The following is a 17,154-nucleotide window of genomic DNA, read 5'->3' as shown; positions in this document are numbered from 1 at the left end:
ATCAAGCCTTGAATCGTCCGAGTTCATGATAGGATGCTGATGCTAGATCGATGTAGTAAAATGCAATGTTTTAGCACCAGGTTTGGGATGAACCATACCGCAATTATTTCCGATCTTTGATTATTTGTCTGACTATAGCTTCTATTAAAAACTTACATTGTCTGAAACGCCACCATTGCGTAGCGGGGCTTTGAAAACAAGTGCACCATGTCCTTCATGACGCACACATACAAATAATGTGTATCAACATGGCTAACACGTACACTTCAACCTTTGCTACCACAATGCAACAGAGCACAAAGCAAATACAGGATGAACCACACGGAAAAACCTTTTTTCTTGGTTTAGATAGAACAACTAGGTGGGGGATGTTTCGACAGAACCGTGGGAAATTTTTAGCATTCCTGTTTCTTGTTCATACATAAAATAATCTATTAGCTGTAAGCTAAACCATCTCAAAAATTGATAAATACCTCGAAAAGAGACCTCCATGTTATTGATATTGGTCATTCGCTGTTCATGAGTCATACACATGCTGCGTATATTCTTCAAAGCGAATATTTGTGCTTCAGCTTACTTTGGTTGAAAATTTTAAGAAGCCAACAACCACCAACACAATACTTGCAAGCCTTTCGTGTGGACAGGGGCGTCTTCTCCGTTTAATCCGTAATATCATCCATTTTATTTTAAGTGTGGAAACACGCTTACCTGCCGCTTCACAAAAGCACGAGCGCTCACGAACAAACAATGTTCGCTAAGCTTTCTGGCGTTGTATCAAAGTGAGTTCACAGATTCGTTTTGTACGTTGGTGAAAATAAAAAATAAATTATACCACACGAGCCCCGAGCTACATCAACTCGCGGCGGTTTCGAACGAACAATACTAACTTTCTGTTCTCGAGCTCTCGGTTGGCATCTGCTTTCATGCTTGGCAAGAGAGAGCGCTACTACTTCCCGTCTGTTCTCACATTTAATGTGCTCTCTTTCACCCCCGCAATCACCGTCTTTTGTCGACGATATATGCTATTTTTTTCATTGCTTACTTTCGCTTGCCTCACACATCCAATCACATGTAAGCGAATAGTATACTGTGCGTTTTCAGTGTTCACTTCGATTCTATCAACAAAACTCGTTTCACATACTTGCATCAGCTAACGGCATACGATATTGGTGATTTCGACCGATATACGTACACTGACAGCTTAGTATAAACTAGATAGGGGAATCATTTAATGATAGCTTCAAACGACCTTTCCAAATAAATGTTGTAAAATTGCCTAAAACTGGTAATCATATTACGCTCTCAGGAAATACAAGTGTAACGTAGCCATCTCAACACACACTCACGCTAGGGCACCATAGCAAGAGAACGAGTGTGTATGTGTGGTAAATTGGAGAGACAAACGCCTTGACTCGGAAAGAGTCGATTTTTTTAAATATGTCCGAATTTACTAATCATCTCCATTTGATGAAACGCTAAACATTACTTTTTTTAATTTCTATGGTATAGATTATTTTCATTTCAACTATTCACCCGTCAGAATACCTATGACGCGAATAGAAGTATATCACGGAAAAAAAATTTACACACAGTACGATGAGCGTAGTTCATTTTTTACTTCCTGGAACTTCCTGACCACTACCCACGCAGGAGTACGCAAATCACACAAACGCATACAACTCTATACGCGTGAATAGTCTTGTTAATGATACCGCAGGTAGTTGGTTGGAGGATTTATAACAATTTAGTAGGTTGGATTAGAAATTCAACTTGCTGATTGATATCAGCTCTAAAATAGTTTTAAAACACCTGAACAGTATTAATTCAAACAAAATTTAACTCACGCGGCGGTGACTTTAATTTAGGCCCCTTGGTTTCTCAAAGAAGTTTTTCGAATTTTATATCGGCTTTGTCAACTAAATATGATTGCTTCCACTCGCATTGATTAAGAGTACATACAACAGCGAAGTAGCAAACTGTACTTTAACTATAAAGTGATTAAAATCCAGCAAATTCTTAAAAATTATGTACACTTACGATGACCACGATGCTCAGAAGTAGTGATGGTTCCTGTCTAAAACGCGTATGCTCGAGGTTAGACCACACACTCTTTATTCTACTGTCACGTTGAAGGGCAGCTTGACAGTGATCTGCTTACACATAATATTCTTTTAGCAATCTTTCCTAAAAAGCTGATCATTGCTATAGCCTTCCTAAAGAGCATATGATGTTGGTCCTAATTTCCGGGATTTATGATTCGGCAAATCATAACGTTTGTACACAAGATGGTAATAATGAAAAGAAAAATATAAAATATAAGATGTAGAAATATTTTATTTATTTAAAAACGATTGTTAGCATTCGAGCAGCCAGTATTTGTTTATCGATGTTCGAGCAGCCAACGATTTTCGATGTTCGAGCTGTCAATCATATCGTTTGGCATAATCTTTCGCAGTTTATATGGCTAGTCAAGTGTCAATAATTGCTTTTTGAACAAAACGGATGAATGTTTACCTGTGAAATTTGTTAGAAATATCGCGAAGGATCCATAATGAGCAACGCAGCTTTTCTAGAAGATTGGAACAGTGTTGTGCCATTCAAAATCAAAGGGGCAGATCTGGAAAAACCCACGGAACAATTCGTGTATAAAGCCATTCTAAACATTTTTAGGCTCATACATTACGATGTTTCTAGCTATGAAGGCGTAAGTAGTTAAACTTTACGTTATTTACAGAAATAACTATAATAAATTTATTGAATCTGTTTAGTTCGAGTGTTAACTTATTTCGTTTTGGCCTGCTGTTTGTACAACACCTTTCTACCTGAAATTACCACCTTACCATCAGAATTTCCACCGTCTGCTTATTCCTTTTGTGTGCTTCTGCTGCCAAGAGTATTCGCAAATAAATGTATCCATTTGGATTGGCTTAAAGACTATAGGCATCAAAACTTCAATTTTTGTGTTTTGCGTGAGGTTGAAAATAAGCCAGGCTAACCCATTTCTCTGGAATAAACAGTTGGTATTCTTTTTGGGTGGTAGCTAGAAAATAAATCAATTATTACAACTACTATTCAGAAAATATATCCGTCTGGAGATTATAGTGATTGTTCAGGTAGAAAACTAGTTGTCCCATGCCAGTAGATATATTTATCACCCTTATTAATCTCGTTATGTTCTATTACATTGTTATCAACTGTTTATTCACAGATGTATAGCGAATCAACAGAAACTCTTATCGTAAAACGAGTTGAGTTCGTAGCGAGGATCAACTACATTTATCAATTATGCTCAGATTCTAAGCAAACATCTTTCTTTTATGTGGATCTCGTCAAACCAAGTGAGAACGTTTACCATAACGTGGACCATACCAATGTTAAATGAGGAATAATTTTTTTGCAGCGACTAAAAAAATTATACATCTTCTTAAAATTCTGCTGAACTATTTATTCTACATCAATATGGTTAAGGAGACAATTCTTGAAAAAGCAAATAGCTGTACTGAGAAGTACTTTGATCTCAACGCCAAACTAAATCAAGAACAAATAGCAAAAGAAGAGAACAAAATACGAGTTAGTAATGTAAGTATTTTATACACTCACACAAAGTGGAAAACTAATACCTTTTCTTCTTTATTATCTTCTCTTTCTGTTGAATTGGGATAATTTCAATAGCTTAATCGTCACATAGACGATTTGAAGCACCAGTTGCCTCATTTGAAAGAACAAGTTGATATACTTCAACAACAAAAACATACGATCGAAGAAAAAATATCCAAACTCAAAACAAGCGATCAAGAACTTATGGACAAAATAGTTGAACTTAAATTAGAACACACTGAACTCACAGATCGAATAGTGCCAATTGAAGAAGCAGTTGAATTAAAAGATTCTAAAAATTCATTAGAACACGAATTAGAATTACTAACAGACAATGAACAAGAATTACAAAAAACATATAAAATTCATGTTACGTCTATTAATGAAATGAAACCTTGTATAGCACTGCTAGAAAAAATGCTTCAATATGAATACGACGACATTTGCAAGTAAGATGAAATTGATTTCTATTCATAACATGGTTTGAAAGATTCATAACACGAACGCTTTTTCTTACAGATTTCCACACAATGAACTATCCGAACTGAAAGTGCAGTGCGAGAAAATGAGGAAAGATCATGCGAATTTAGAGAGTGTTTTTAATACACTTCTAGAAAATGAGCATGCTGTCGAAATTGAGTTAGAGGAGAAACAGCGTGAACTGGCGGCGCACAACATAGGAGCGAATAAGATCGAGGACAAAAACGACAGGTATGTGTTAAAGGGATAGCAGATTTCAAAGAAATTTTTACATAAATGGAAATTTGAATAACTAAATGCGTATCTATTTTTATTTCCAGCCAAGTTAAATATAAAGAAAAATATCTTACAGCGTTGGTAGAAACAAATGATACGCTGGTGGAGATATTACAGGCATTACAGCGAGACGTGCAACGAATTATTCATATGTGTGAAAAAGCATTAAAAATCGTAGATACAACTTTCATCGAATAAGGTAAAATGAGTTTAGCTTGTTTTTGTGAAAAAGTTCAAATAACCGTTTTTACTAGCTAGCTGAGATACCCTATTTTATTCGGGTCAATGTTACTTTTCGATCATTCTGTCAAGATTAATTTGTACCATGAAAATAAATTATATATTCTATATGGAAGATAATTTTCCAAAATACTTCCTCTATCCATTCAGTTTTAAAAACTTATGCTTTTTCGTTTTGATTTGATAGCCTATAATCATTAGCTCACTTAACCATTCTTCATTCTTAGCTATTTTTTCATCCAAATTTTAAGGGTTAAACTATTAACTAAATTCTCCCTGCACCCGATCGATCACCATAAATCCTTTAGCTGCTTCGTATTTTTTTTATCTGACTGAACTACTACACAAATACTTTCTGTGTTTTGAGCTACCTCTGATTTCATTCTAGAGAAATTCGCTCTTCCTTCATCACAGCATATAACCTACAGATTTCTCGGTCATATTCGCTATCCATCCTACTAACGCTTCTTGCATCATATTTTATCTACAAGTTTAAAATATTCAAAAATCCCCTTTAGTCTAGGTTTTCTTAAGGGGTTTCCATCGCTATCAATGCACCTTAATGCACTTCATCATGGCGTTTGCTATTTTTTCTTATTCTTTTTCGTCGAACCCAATTTACTGCATCTCTTCTCATCTCAATAATTGCATATATTTGAAAACATAATTCATAGGGGTTTTCGTATTGTTTATTACGTTTATTTTACAAAATTGCTAAAAATGCTCTCGTGACTGCAATTTTATAATCGTGTAAAAATAGCCATAAACTTCTTACCGCTCATACGAGTCACTTTCTGACCTTCTTCACTGCTATCAAGGAGTTTTACTGCCAGTATGTCTTGCTGAGCTACATCCTCAGGCACCCGTACAAAGCATGGATGTTCCTCAATATGCTTACACATCCATTCGTGAAGCTCCAGCACATCCGTTACAGTATAAATTTTACCACCCGGTTTGAGTACGTAAGCGTACTCGCTCAACAGTGTGGGGTTTATAATACGCCACTTATGTTTCGCTTTTTTGAAATGCGGATCCGGATAGAGGAAGAAAAGCTTTTCGAGTTGATGTTTACGAAAGAAATTAGGAAGATACTTCATGGCATTTGTCCGGATGCACGCTATGTTTTCATACTTTCCCTGGTGTAATTGGCGCAAGGCTTTAATGCGATCCATGACATAATCGGACACTTTCACTCGAATCTCCATTCCGAGGGCTAATTTATCAGGATATGTCTCTCCAAGCGTTACCAAAAACCCTCCATATCCACAGCCAATGTCTGCGAATTCCACCCGGTTGTCTTTCCTGTTAGGGTAAAGTTGGCTCCAATCGTACAATTGCGGTTCAGCGGGGTAATCAAAGCTATGATCTGCGATGGGATTGGAATGAGCCCGCTGGCGGTAGAACCTCTTTTGTGGTAATTTTACGCGTGGTTCCATATTATCATCATTCTTCGTTGAAAATGCTTCCTTTGTTTATAAACACGGTGCGCAATGGGGATTATTTTGAACGGCAATAGACAACAGGTTGATCCTGTGGAACAAAAGGTGATCAAAAGGATGAACTTTGTATTAATAGACTTCCCAATCGCATGACGGTTCTAGAAACCAACATGTTTTGCTTATGCCCAATTGTTAGTTTGCTAATATGTGTCACACATAAAATTTAGCATCCCTAATCCTTGTTGTTTGTACCACGTGTATCCTTTGGATCTAGGACCTCTGCTGCAATTACAAGATACGTCAGTGCTGTTTTCCTACAACCTTAACGGAATATAAGCAGCGTGTTAACTTTCATAATAAACCAAAAATGCATTGTCTACAACTCTGAATTGTCTGAATTTTGTGTTCCTGATTTATGCCTTACGATTCACTTCTTGACAGTAATGCAAGACATGTGATTCTGTTGGTTCCCTATTCAAAAATATTTTTTCAGTACTTCTATTAGTGAGTAAATATCTATATTATCTTACTTATTGTAGTTATCCCGTAACTAACGTAACAATTTAACGTAACAATTCTCGGAGAACGCATACATTTCACAAGCTCTACTTTTTCCTAAGTATTTTTTTTCCAATTCATGCATGCTGACGGGCAAAGGATCATCCACCCGATGGCAAATCTCGTTAATGTAAGAAAATTATTAAGTAGTTTTAAAAGAGGAAGAAATCATGCAAACTTTTTCCGCTCCTCAACAACCAAGTTATTCAGTGCCTTTTCTCATTGACGTGAGAAAAGATAACGAAGAAAATATGTCTAAGTCGGGAAACTCACTGCAAACAACAAAGCTTTCCTCCAAACTTTCCTTTGAAGGCAACACCATCTCGATATTACCACGAGAAAAGAAAAGAATATATTTATTTTATTTTACTTGCTTTTCGAGTGTTTTCTTTGCGCACGTGTTTAGCAAAATACTCAATTCCTTTTAGGTCATGATCGTTTTGATTATTTATGGTTTCTTTTCCATTTAACAACGTTTTAATCCATATCGGCGTCATCCAAGCAATCATCGGCGTCTTCTTCGGTGCTTTCCTCGGATTCGTTTTCTGTTGCCGTTTTGGATCGGTTATATTTTCTTGTTGTTCGATTATTGTCCCGTGACTTATCAATCGTTGATAATAAAGACCGCCAAAAGTTCATTGGTTTGGCGAATTCAACCAACAGTCGAAATTTTCCCGCGATTGTTAAAGCTAACTCTTCCAAACGATTATTGACGAGATGTATTTGCTGCGGCTCTATCTTTTCAACGTATTTGCGCACTTCCTGTTGGAAGCAGTAATATACTGCTATCATTTTCTCAGCAATAGTTTTCTGTAAAAAGCAAACAAAATAAGTATCTATCTACTATCTTCACAGTGTGTAGAGTGGGGTTCACACAAAATTTACCGTTTCTATATCGTTTTGCGATTGGACAGCTTGTAAGCGCGATTTTTTTTGTGATGGACTCGTTTCCATGGTTTGTTCTGTAATGCTTTCTTCATCATTTTTTAAACCAGTCTTAGACATTCGAGTCTTATCTCGATCCTTAACTTTACATATCTGTTGAAATACATAAAGTAAATCCACAATAGTTCCAACTCCTTGCGAACATTCTACGTATTTTCCATTCTTTAATTGTTGGTAGATTTTGTTCACGTTCTTTAATAACTTTAACAGACTGCTATCATCAATGTTTTCAATAAAAAAATTGTAAATTGCACAGCGTTTCTCCAATTGTTCCTTGTTACTTCCTGCTAAATCGCATGGTTCGTTGTCTATTTCTGAAGCAGGAAACATGTCGCTCTCAGCGTATTGCTACGCAAAGAAAAATATAATAATGTAACATTCATTTTAAGATTACTTTTCAATATTTATACACCAGATGCTTACCAAATAGTTGTTGAAAACGTAAACACATTCCAGTAGCGACACTTTTAATAGTTTTTCGTTTTTTGAATGAACGTACAGCTGAATAACGTAAAATGCTTGTGCAGCGATATGTTCGTCATCATCAATGATTAGTTTAAGAATATTCAATAAAACTATTCCTCGCATTTTGACATAATCTTGCAAAATGAGTTCATTGAGATTGTTCAATGCGACACTCCTGACGGTTAAGTATTGTGAACTTAATTGTCCAATTACTGTTGAAATTGAGGAATCTACCAACGATGTATGCCTGAAATATATAAATTTAGATTAGGTTATGAGAATTTGAGAACAACAGTAACACACCTTTTACAAAGATCAGCGAATGCGGTTATCAGTGTACAAATGATGCTTTGATGAATGTGCTTAAATTTCAATATTTTATTAAAATCTGCAATAACTGATGAAGCCAAGGAACCATCGCGTAAAGCAAACCTTGATAGTACTATTATCGTAACATTGATTTTGCGAGTTTGGTTTGTCTGCACTGAAACTATGAGAGGATATTTTGATGAATAGAAGAAGCGAACCAGAAAAACAGAACAAAAGAAATCAATAATTCGACTCAACGATGGTGTAGAATGTATTACGAGCAAAACTTACGAAATTTCTCATCTGATGCAATGAGCGCCAAGTATGTCGACAGATTTCTTATTACGTTTTCATGAGGTTTATCGTTTAAATCCGTTGTAACTTCTGCGTATACTAGTAAACTAATAAGGTACCGCTCGTTTGTCATGCGTATATTCGTGTAATGGGAATGAAAATGCATCAAATATTCGGCACTGCTTTCACGTATACTATCAATCCAATCTTCGGTCACAATTCCATCGGCTTTTTCCTTTATCATGCAGCATAAACTATATATATCGCTAACAAGCGATATGTTTGTGCTTCCCGTTCGCAATAAATCGCTCAATATTTTAAACAAATGGTTCAATCCAGGACGCGTGAAGTCAGGCAACCATGATTTTATTACAGACAGAACATATTGAAGACAAATTGGGGAGTTATACTAAATAGCAAAAAGAAGAGATCACATTTACTGGTGCTTAAATATGGTGTAAAAAAATTATTGAAATTCAATTTACCGCATCTTGCTGCAAAATGTCATTCATTGTTTTAATGACCAGGTCCGGGTTTCGAGACTTCATTTTGTTAGCGATAATTGAAAGTATGATCCAAGCTTCGCTGCAGTTGACAGTAAAAATGTGAGACTCTATGATGCTGAGATTTTTGGGCCTGATCAGATATTGTAAATTATTGGTAGAATGTTAGATCAGATTTCATTTGGTGGAAATTTCCGAACATCTTGCAGCTTTCTTACGTTAAAATTGACTTTTGTATCCATGAATCGACCGCTGTTTTTAGGACATTTATTTTCCCGATCACCAGTATCGATCGCACAATCATCCACGGTGTAAACACCTTTCGCGAGGACGAGTCCTCGAAACGACAAATGTTATCAAACACGTTTGTTTTCAGACTATCCATTGCCGCTTCTTTTAGTTTTTGGTCAGTATCGTCCAAGATAAATAGTAAACATTTTGACCACAGTTTAATAAGCGGCAAATAGTTGGGATGTAGTGCAATTAATTTATTAAGCACGTTTAGCGTTGTACGACGCATAAGCATAACGGGATCTTTTGCCAGCTTAACAATGACGTAGTCAAAAACAGGTTCATCTATACGATTTCGATCGAGTTCGAGAATGCATTCCAAACACGTTAGACCAATACGTCGGATTGCAGATATAGGCGATAAAGTAGCATCATAAATTACATTGGGTAAAGATGAGAGAATGTCTTCAATCATTTCTATGCCTACAACGTTCGATGAAATTTTCTTATCCGGTACGGGTTTATTGACTTTTGCTGAATTTCTTGTATCGGACGTAGTGGGTGTAGCCGGTGTAGTAGGATTAAAATTGAGCACATTTCTAGAAATTCCTAGTTCGACTTCGGCTGTATGGAAGAGCTCTTCAAAGTCATTATTCTGGAAATATTGTTTTTCGTCCTCGTCTGCATTTGAAGAGTAGTATGCATCGTGGAATATTTGTTTTATTACTCGATTGCCATTATGAAATAGCTTCAACAAGCATTGGAAAGCCTTTAATTTCACCGTGTTTGTCTTTTCCATCAGTTTATGGTACAATAATTTTATCATGTCGATCTCTCGTGGCACTTTCGATATCTCAGATTGAAAAAGTTCCCAATCAACGGTACAATCAACCACCGATAGTCTGGCGATTATTTCCAAAATATTAATACGAGTGCTTACATCAGCATGCGTTTCTATTTGTTTGAGATAACCAATTATAGATACGTTACATTTTTTGTACATCACTAACTCGTATCGTACGGCTGCGTCCAAAAGAATGGCATAATCATCCGGACGAGAAAACACCTTGGGCGGGTTCGTCAAAACAGACTTTATAAAGTTTGTTAGCACATTGCATGTATCTTGAGGATTTTGCTCAAGTAGCCGCAAAAAGAAGGTGTTCACTTGAAAAGCTACCGGTATTGCTTTGTACTCCGATGTATAGAACACTGCCGTCGTATTTAATATCATGCGTATCGTTGTCGAGCATTCATTATGATCATCGTGCTCTGGTAGACACAATGTATTCAGGGTAGCAAATATTTGCTCCGCCAACTGCTCAGCTTCGGGTCGATTAGATACATTCTTTATACAAAAGATCAGTAAGTTTTTTACATCCTGAACTAGTTTAACTTTGGTAGACTCACAATTCTTTAGAGTCATACATCGGAGTAATAATTGCAAGTCTGTTAAAATCGATATATAATCCAGTAGCAAACGAGTTGGGTCCTCGTTTCCTGTACGTTTTTGTCCCTGGGCTGATTGTGTGTAGATTGGATTGCGCATTTGGTAAACCAATTTAAAAACGTCTAGACTCTTGGAGAAAACTTGTTCATTAAAAACTGTTGTTTGCTTTTGGCCCGGCGTGCTCAATAATACGAAATACAATCTTGCCGAACAAATAGCTAGCTTCCGGTGAGTTTCTCTTGTTGGATCATATTCAGCGAGACAGATCATAGCGTAGATGAATGCCAGGAATTCTTTTACGTTCAACTTTTTAGACAAATATTGCCAATTGTCGTACTGGTCGAATAGTCCGGTTCTGCTACGTATATTCTCTACTTCAAGAATAATATCACGCATCAAGTCCAACAAATCAGAACTTTCAGTAGCCCGTTTTATCATCGGATTGTCCCGAAAATCATGTACTTTTGCAGCCTTTATGGGACTATCCTCATTTTCTCCATCACTTTCGTCGCTGCTATTATTAGGAGCTGTCGGGCGCCCAGTAGTATGATTAGGATTTGCCTGTTCGTTACAGATGAGATCTACACGTTCTATAGACATCAACGAGTCGAAGTATTTGGGTAGTTGATTTAAAAGCAAGTAAACGTGAGTAGGAGCCATTTTTAAACATTTGATGTTTAAACAATTAAATATTGCAAAGTGTAAAACTGAAACTAGATGTAAACATTTCCACTAGTAAACAACTAATCTGTCAAAATTCGATACAAACAGAATATACACACACAAACACACGCTGGCATTGTATTCCCATACATTTACTCTTCATACTCGATGTCGCAGTCCTTTGAAAATATGCTCCAGAAGAGGCTCTCGATCATCCGGTTATGAATGTCCAATAATCTTTTCATGTGCACTCGATGAAAATTTTGAGGATGTGAGGGACTTGTGTGTGTTTTCCACTTATTCCAAATGTTGAAGAACTGAATCAGTTGAAGGATCGCTGTTGTTGGGCTTACATTATCCTGCTTATTATTGTTTCGCATTTGCAAACAACATGGTCCCTTCAATTGCACGTGAGGTGTAATATCAACATAATTTTTACCCAAGTATATGAAACCCACCCTTTGCCGTAGAAGTTATAAATACGTAAGTTTTAGCGGTCGAACTCCACGAATACACGGTCGAAAATCGTGATGACCTGACCATTATGTACGTTATACATATTCCATGTATATACCTTGAGCGTAAGGTGCTAGTTGAGCTAACCGTTATGCATCATATTTTGAGCGTGACAGTTTCTATTTAGGCGGCAAATTTTTGTTAGTTTCGTATGTTTCCCTGTGGTAAATACTAGATGCGAGTAATCGTCAAATTTAAAGCATATATTTGTAGCAAAAAATGAAGCGTAGATCGTCACCGGTTGCTGAAATTTGGCCCGCAACCTCACAATCTAAAACAAAAGTTTTTAAGCCCCATAACCACCCAAGTGTTGATGGAATCAAGGATCCTAAAGCAGATTCTGCCTTCGACATCATCAATGACTGTAAAATGGACACAAATGTACTGTTGGATTTCGAGGATGAGTGGTTTGGTATAGAAAATGTTCCACCATCAAAAGAGGTAATATAACTAACGATAGTTATGTGCTTCGAGTTTTGCAGCTCACATCTTCTACATTCACTATTTGAATATTTTTCAATTAAAGGTTATTACGCCGAGCTTGGATTTAACCACATGGAAACGATGCAGAGTTCTTACAATTACGAAATGTGAAAAGAATGTTATGCTGGTAACACTAGAAGAAAAAAACAGTAAACTAACAGCTTCATGCCGACTTTTATCGCCATGGTAGGGTAACAAAGCAATATTCTTCGCGTATATAGTGTGATTGTATTATTGGAAAATGCTCACTTTTTTAGAAGAACAATGTTGCTGAGTTTTTTTTTTTTCATTTCATTTTGGTCTTGCCATCTGTTTCTTTACCACGCAACGGCCTCACATGAACATGTTTCGTCTACCTTTCCTTAAACTTTTTGGGTTCAAATCTATTCGATAGCTAGGAACTAAGGTTTGAGCCGTATCAATCGACATTGATATTTACGGGTTATAGTACCGCTATAATTAATTACAGCATTTTCCAAACAAATTGAAGTAGCAGTCACCATAACGCTGTTGGTGCCATGATTTGTCTATTCGCTACAGCAATTTATTTCGTTTTAGGAATACGATAGAACACCTTAAACCGGGACTCATTGTGTCCGTAATAGCTGTCAAGGAGAGAAACGGTTCCGAAACGTTTGAAGTTAATAGCAACGAAGGTTTTTTTGTCACAGATCCCGATTTTCTTGTGTCCGGAACTACAGTTGTTGGCTCATTGTTTTGCCAGCGGAAGGGCGTTTTGCAAGAGTTATATCGCATTTCGGATACTGAAAACCAACAGGTAAGTTTACCTTTTACTAAATTCATAATACTTCCAAAATAAGGAATATGTTTATGCTTACATACATATCTTTTTTTGAAAGATGCACATTGGAACGATTGCACATTCAATTTTTCAACAATGTCTAGTGGATAAAACATGTAAATCGCTGGAAGATATAAAAAACATTGCAGACGAGTTGTTTGAGTCCAGCAAAATGGTCTTTTCGATGTACGGGTTCAAAATGAGCAAAAATGAAGCACTTAGGTTGCTCAATCCTTATTTAATACAAATCGATGCTTTTTTACATAAATATGTCCATTATCGTTCAATGCAGACAGGTGTGGGCGAAACTAACGAAATGTACATTAGTAAAGTGAACGACATCGAGGAAAACATTTGGTGCCATCACTTAGGAATCAAAGGAAAGATTGATGCCACCGTTTCAGTAAGAAGTGAAAATGTGAGAAATTGCGAAGTAATGCCTTTGGAGTTGAAAACAGGTCGCGCTAGCTTCTCATTCGAACATAAGGGTCAGCTTGCCTTGTATGAAATGATGATGAATCTCGTTGGCCACCGCGTCAATGCTGGCTTGCTACTGTACTTAGGTGAAGGAAAATGTACGAAGATGATTGCAAATCGTAACATGAAACGTGACTTAATTATGCTGCGAAACGAGATTGCGCGCTTCTTTAGTCAGTGGATGGTACAAAATGAAAATATCCTTCTTAATACCGAGGAACCGATGCCAATGTTGCCCACTCTACCGACTCCAATAAATAATGCACGAGCTTGTGTAAAATGCCCATATAAAACGGTTTGCGTCGCATTGTATCAACGAGAACCGCGAAGAGGCAACGATAACGTTGGGTTTGGTTCTATTGCGGAAAATGCCTGCGAACATCTTCGAAATGGTGATATCGATTATTTTATCAGATGGAGTGGACTGATATATTTGGAGCAGCAGGAGTTCAACAAGGGTATGTATTTTGTATTGTTTTTATTTGCGGCATCCGATTGATTGGCTAACAATCACTGCTTCAAAACCGTAGCTCAGACCACTCGGAAACTGTGGACCAAAACACCCGAAAAACGTGCCGAAAAAGGGTGGTGTCTAGCAGGCTTGACATTAGTTGGACCAGTGACGGTTGTAAATGGTGCATATTCGCACACGTTTATGGCAAAAAAACATCCTTCTTCACTAAATGGAGTACCCATAGACACTGGTTTCCATGTAGGGGATTATGTTATTTGCAGCACAAACAAACGCATTGCTGTAGCCGCTGGATACATCATGAATTGGATTGATACCATGATTGTTGTTAATATGGAGCGAAATTTAACGGTGAATCATGCAGGTGAAACGTTTCATCTTGATCAAAGTTCAAATTATAGTTCGACAGGGTTTAACCTGTCTAATTTAGCTATGCTCGTTGCTCAAACGGAAGAAGCTACACGAATTCGAAGGTAAATAATTGATCACTATGAGCACATAATGATATTTATCAATGATTTGTTTCTACGCAGGATTATCATCGATCGAGAAAAACCAACATTTTCCGACAAGATTCGGTCGTATGAAACTCTAACAGGAGTGCAGAATATATTAGGAAAGTTAAACTATCACCAAAAGGATTCAATTTTAAAAGCCGCTGCTACTGAGTCCTTTTGTTTGCTCAAAGGTTTACCCGGAACTGGAAAAACACAAACAATTGTATCCCTCATTCGATTACTATCACTGTTGAAAAAATCCGTGCTTCTAACGAGTAATACACATTCTGCCGTTGACAATGTATTACAACGGCTTTTGCAATATGATGATGTAAAATTCATTCGATTGGGGTCTTTAGAGCGCATCGATCCAGCTATACAACCTTTTTCAGATGCTGTTCTTCGGCAAGGTTGTGACACTACTGAAGATCTTGAGAAACTTTACGACAAATTTGTATGTAACTTGTGTGTTCTTGTTAAAACGAGATGTATGTTCTCGTAATCGTATGTTTTTTCTTTTTTAGCAAATAGTTGCAGTGACGTGTCAAGGAACAGGACATGCTTTGATTAATCAGCGGTTATTTGATTACTGTATTGTGGATGAGGCGACGCAAGTTTTTCAACCCACCATTATTCGACCGTTATTGCGATCCAGCAGATTTCTTCTGGTAGGAGATCCTGAACAGTTACCTCCTGTAGTAAAGTCTGCTGAAGCAAGGTTAGATTTAATCTGGAAAATTAATTATGATTGTATAAAAAAACATTTTTTATTGACTAACATATACGTTTGCAGATCTCTAGGTGCAACAGAAAGCTTGTTTCATCGATTGGATCAAGAGGGCTCATGCTGTATTCTTCCAACGCAGTACAGAATGAATCGTGCGTTAACTGAATTAGCTAACAGATTTGCTTATGATGGAAAGCTAATTTGCGGCACTGATCTTGTAGCGAGTGCTACTCTTAAACTTCCATATCTACAATGTCTGTGTGAATCATATGTAGTGGAAAAATGGCTCATAAAAACGTTGTCTATTAAGTTGGACCAGTCGGCAGTTATCCTCGATACTGGTAGTACATACGAGCGCAATTTACACCATCGGAAATTGCATACATTGACAGTACACAACGCAGAGCAAGACAAATCAACCGACGATTCTCTACTAGGATGCACTAATGTTTCAGAAGTTGCTCTTATACTTTACATTTGCCGTGCCTTGTTGCAAGCTGGTATAAATTCTGGGGCAATTGGAATTATAGCGCCGTTTCGTGCGCAAGTAGACTTAATTCGCAAGTACATGAAACTTTTTTTATTTAACAAAAATAATCTTTGTCCTCCGTTACAACAACAGGCTCATTTGAGTGAAACACATGCGATGGGCGAAGATTGTATAGAAATTAACACAGTAGATCAATTTCAAGGAAAAGATAAAAAGGTAAATTATCAGTTGGTTTCGATGAAGATTTAACTGTTGGAGAATTTAAACAATCAGAGAATCTGCTAATTTATTCATCGAATGGTATTATATTTTTTAATTCAATTTGTTTCAGCTTATAATATATTCTTGTACCAAGTCATTGAATCCCGCGGAAGCCATGGCGACTGGAGGTGCTGGACATACCCAGCGAAATGATAAAGAAATTCTGAGCGACAAGCGTCGATTAACCGTAGCGATAACTCGAGCACAAGAGAAACTCATCGTTATAGGAGATCGTTCAAGTCTATGCACTTATGCTCCGTTTTACAAGTTGTTTAAGATATCAGACGAAACCAGTAATGTACATATTCTTGACGAAAAAGATGGATTTTCCTGGGAAAGTCCCATACAATTATTGTCTTCAATTAGTTAGACGTAACATTTATTTTCTGTATCGATTTATTTGTACAAAGTACATATAGTTCTTTTATCTATTAAACTTGTGTTTTGTTCCAAAGCGTTGTTTTGAAATTTTTAACAATATGTTTCTTGCAAATAAATCTTGTTAAATATATCGGCGATGTTGAGCAACAAGTAATGAATAATAGTAGTCAAAACCATAATTATTCCTCACTTACTTTTAAGAACCTACTCCTCGCATTTTGCAACATTTAATATATAAAACAAAATTATGCGTAAAATTGAAAACAAAGCGAATGCTTGCTTATAACGCCGTTAATGTTCATTAAACCTTGATTATATACCTCATGAGGAGTTATCATTTGAACTGTAAGGCAGATGTTTTATTTCGTTGGTTCCGTACACCAAAGCATGAATTAAAAGACGGAATCGACTGTTGTATATGCAGAAGTGCAAGTTTGCAGTCGAATTTAATTGTCATACATATTGCAACACTCGCAGCTTTTTGAGCGCACTGGAGAAAGAACAAGAAAAATTATTGCCATGTTCGTGCTTAAAATGTTTATGCAAATGCGGGAAAAAATACGGTTCTATTTTAGAGTATTTGTACGGCATGCACCATTAT

At 36.7% G+C, this 17,154-nt stretch overlaps 4 protein-coding genes across 4 annotated transcripts; 2 read left to right on the top strand and 2 right to left on the bottom strand.

Annotated features, from left to right (window-relative positions):
• Positions 1-2,551: 2,551 nt before the first annotated feature.
• LOC128724313 (uncharacterized) lies at positions 2,552-4,551 on the top strand. The gene is made up of 6 exons (XM_053818041.1): positions 2,552-2,704; positions 3,209-3,338; positions 3,401-3,579; positions 3,673-4,046; positions 4,117-4,308; positions 4,398-4,551. Exons 1-6 carry the CDS (start codon positions 2,552-2,554, stop codon positions 4,549-4,551), a joined length of 1,182 nt encoding a protein of 393 aa, XP_053674016.1.
• Positions 4,552-5,333: 782 nt separating this feature from the next.
• On the bottom strand, positions 5,334-6,912 carry LOC128724312 (tRNA (guanine-N(7)-)-methyltransferase). The gene is made up of 2 exons (XM_053818040.1): positions 6,874-6,912; positions 5,334-6,059 (listed from the first exon to the last, which is right to left on the bottom strand). Exons 1-2 carry the CDS (start codon positions 6,910-6,912, stop codon positions 5,334-5,336), a joined length of 765 nt encoding a protein of 254 aa, XP_053674015.1.
• Positions 6,913-6,965: 53 nt separating this feature from the next.
• On the bottom strand, positions 6,966-11,444 carry LOC128726056 (condensin-2 complex subunit D3). The gene is made up of 7 exons (XM_053819838.1): positions 9,325-11,444; positions 9,089-9,239; positions 8,601-9,012; positions 8,304-8,490; positions 7,959-8,247; positions 7,476-7,883; positions 6,966-7,400 (listed from the first exon to the last, which is right to left on the bottom strand). Exons 1-7 carry the CDS (start codon positions 11,442-11,444, stop codon positions 7,068-7,070), a joined length of 3,900 nt encoding a protein of 1,299 aa, XP_053675813.1. The 3' UTR covers positions 6,966-7,067.
• An 888-nt stretch (positions 11,445-12,332) lies between these two features.
• On the top strand, positions 12,333-16,542 carry LOC128724311 (DNA replication ATP-dependent helicase/nuclease DNA2). The gene is made up of 9 exons (XM_053818039.1): positions 12,333-12,404; positions 12,490-12,632; positions 13,005-13,224; positions 13,307-14,183; positions 14,256-14,670; positions 14,731-15,148; positions 15,219-15,412; positions 15,488-16,127; positions 16,243-16,542. The coding sequence occupies exons 1-9, from the start codon at positions 12,333-12,335 to the stop codon at positions 16,540-16,542; spliced, it is 3,279 nt and encodes a 1,092-aa protein (XP_053674014.1).
• Positions 16,543-17,154: the final 612 nt, after the last annotated feature.

This window comes from Anopheles nili, chromosome 3, assembly GCF_943737925.1.
Source record: "Anopheles nili chromosome 3, idAnoNiliSN_F5_01, whole genome shotgun sequence".
Classification (NCBI taxonomy): Eukaryota; Metazoa; Arthropoda; class Insecta; order Diptera; family Culicidae; genus Anopheles; species Anopheles nili.
This window is presented reverse-complemented; position numbering and strand designations above follow the sequence as displayed.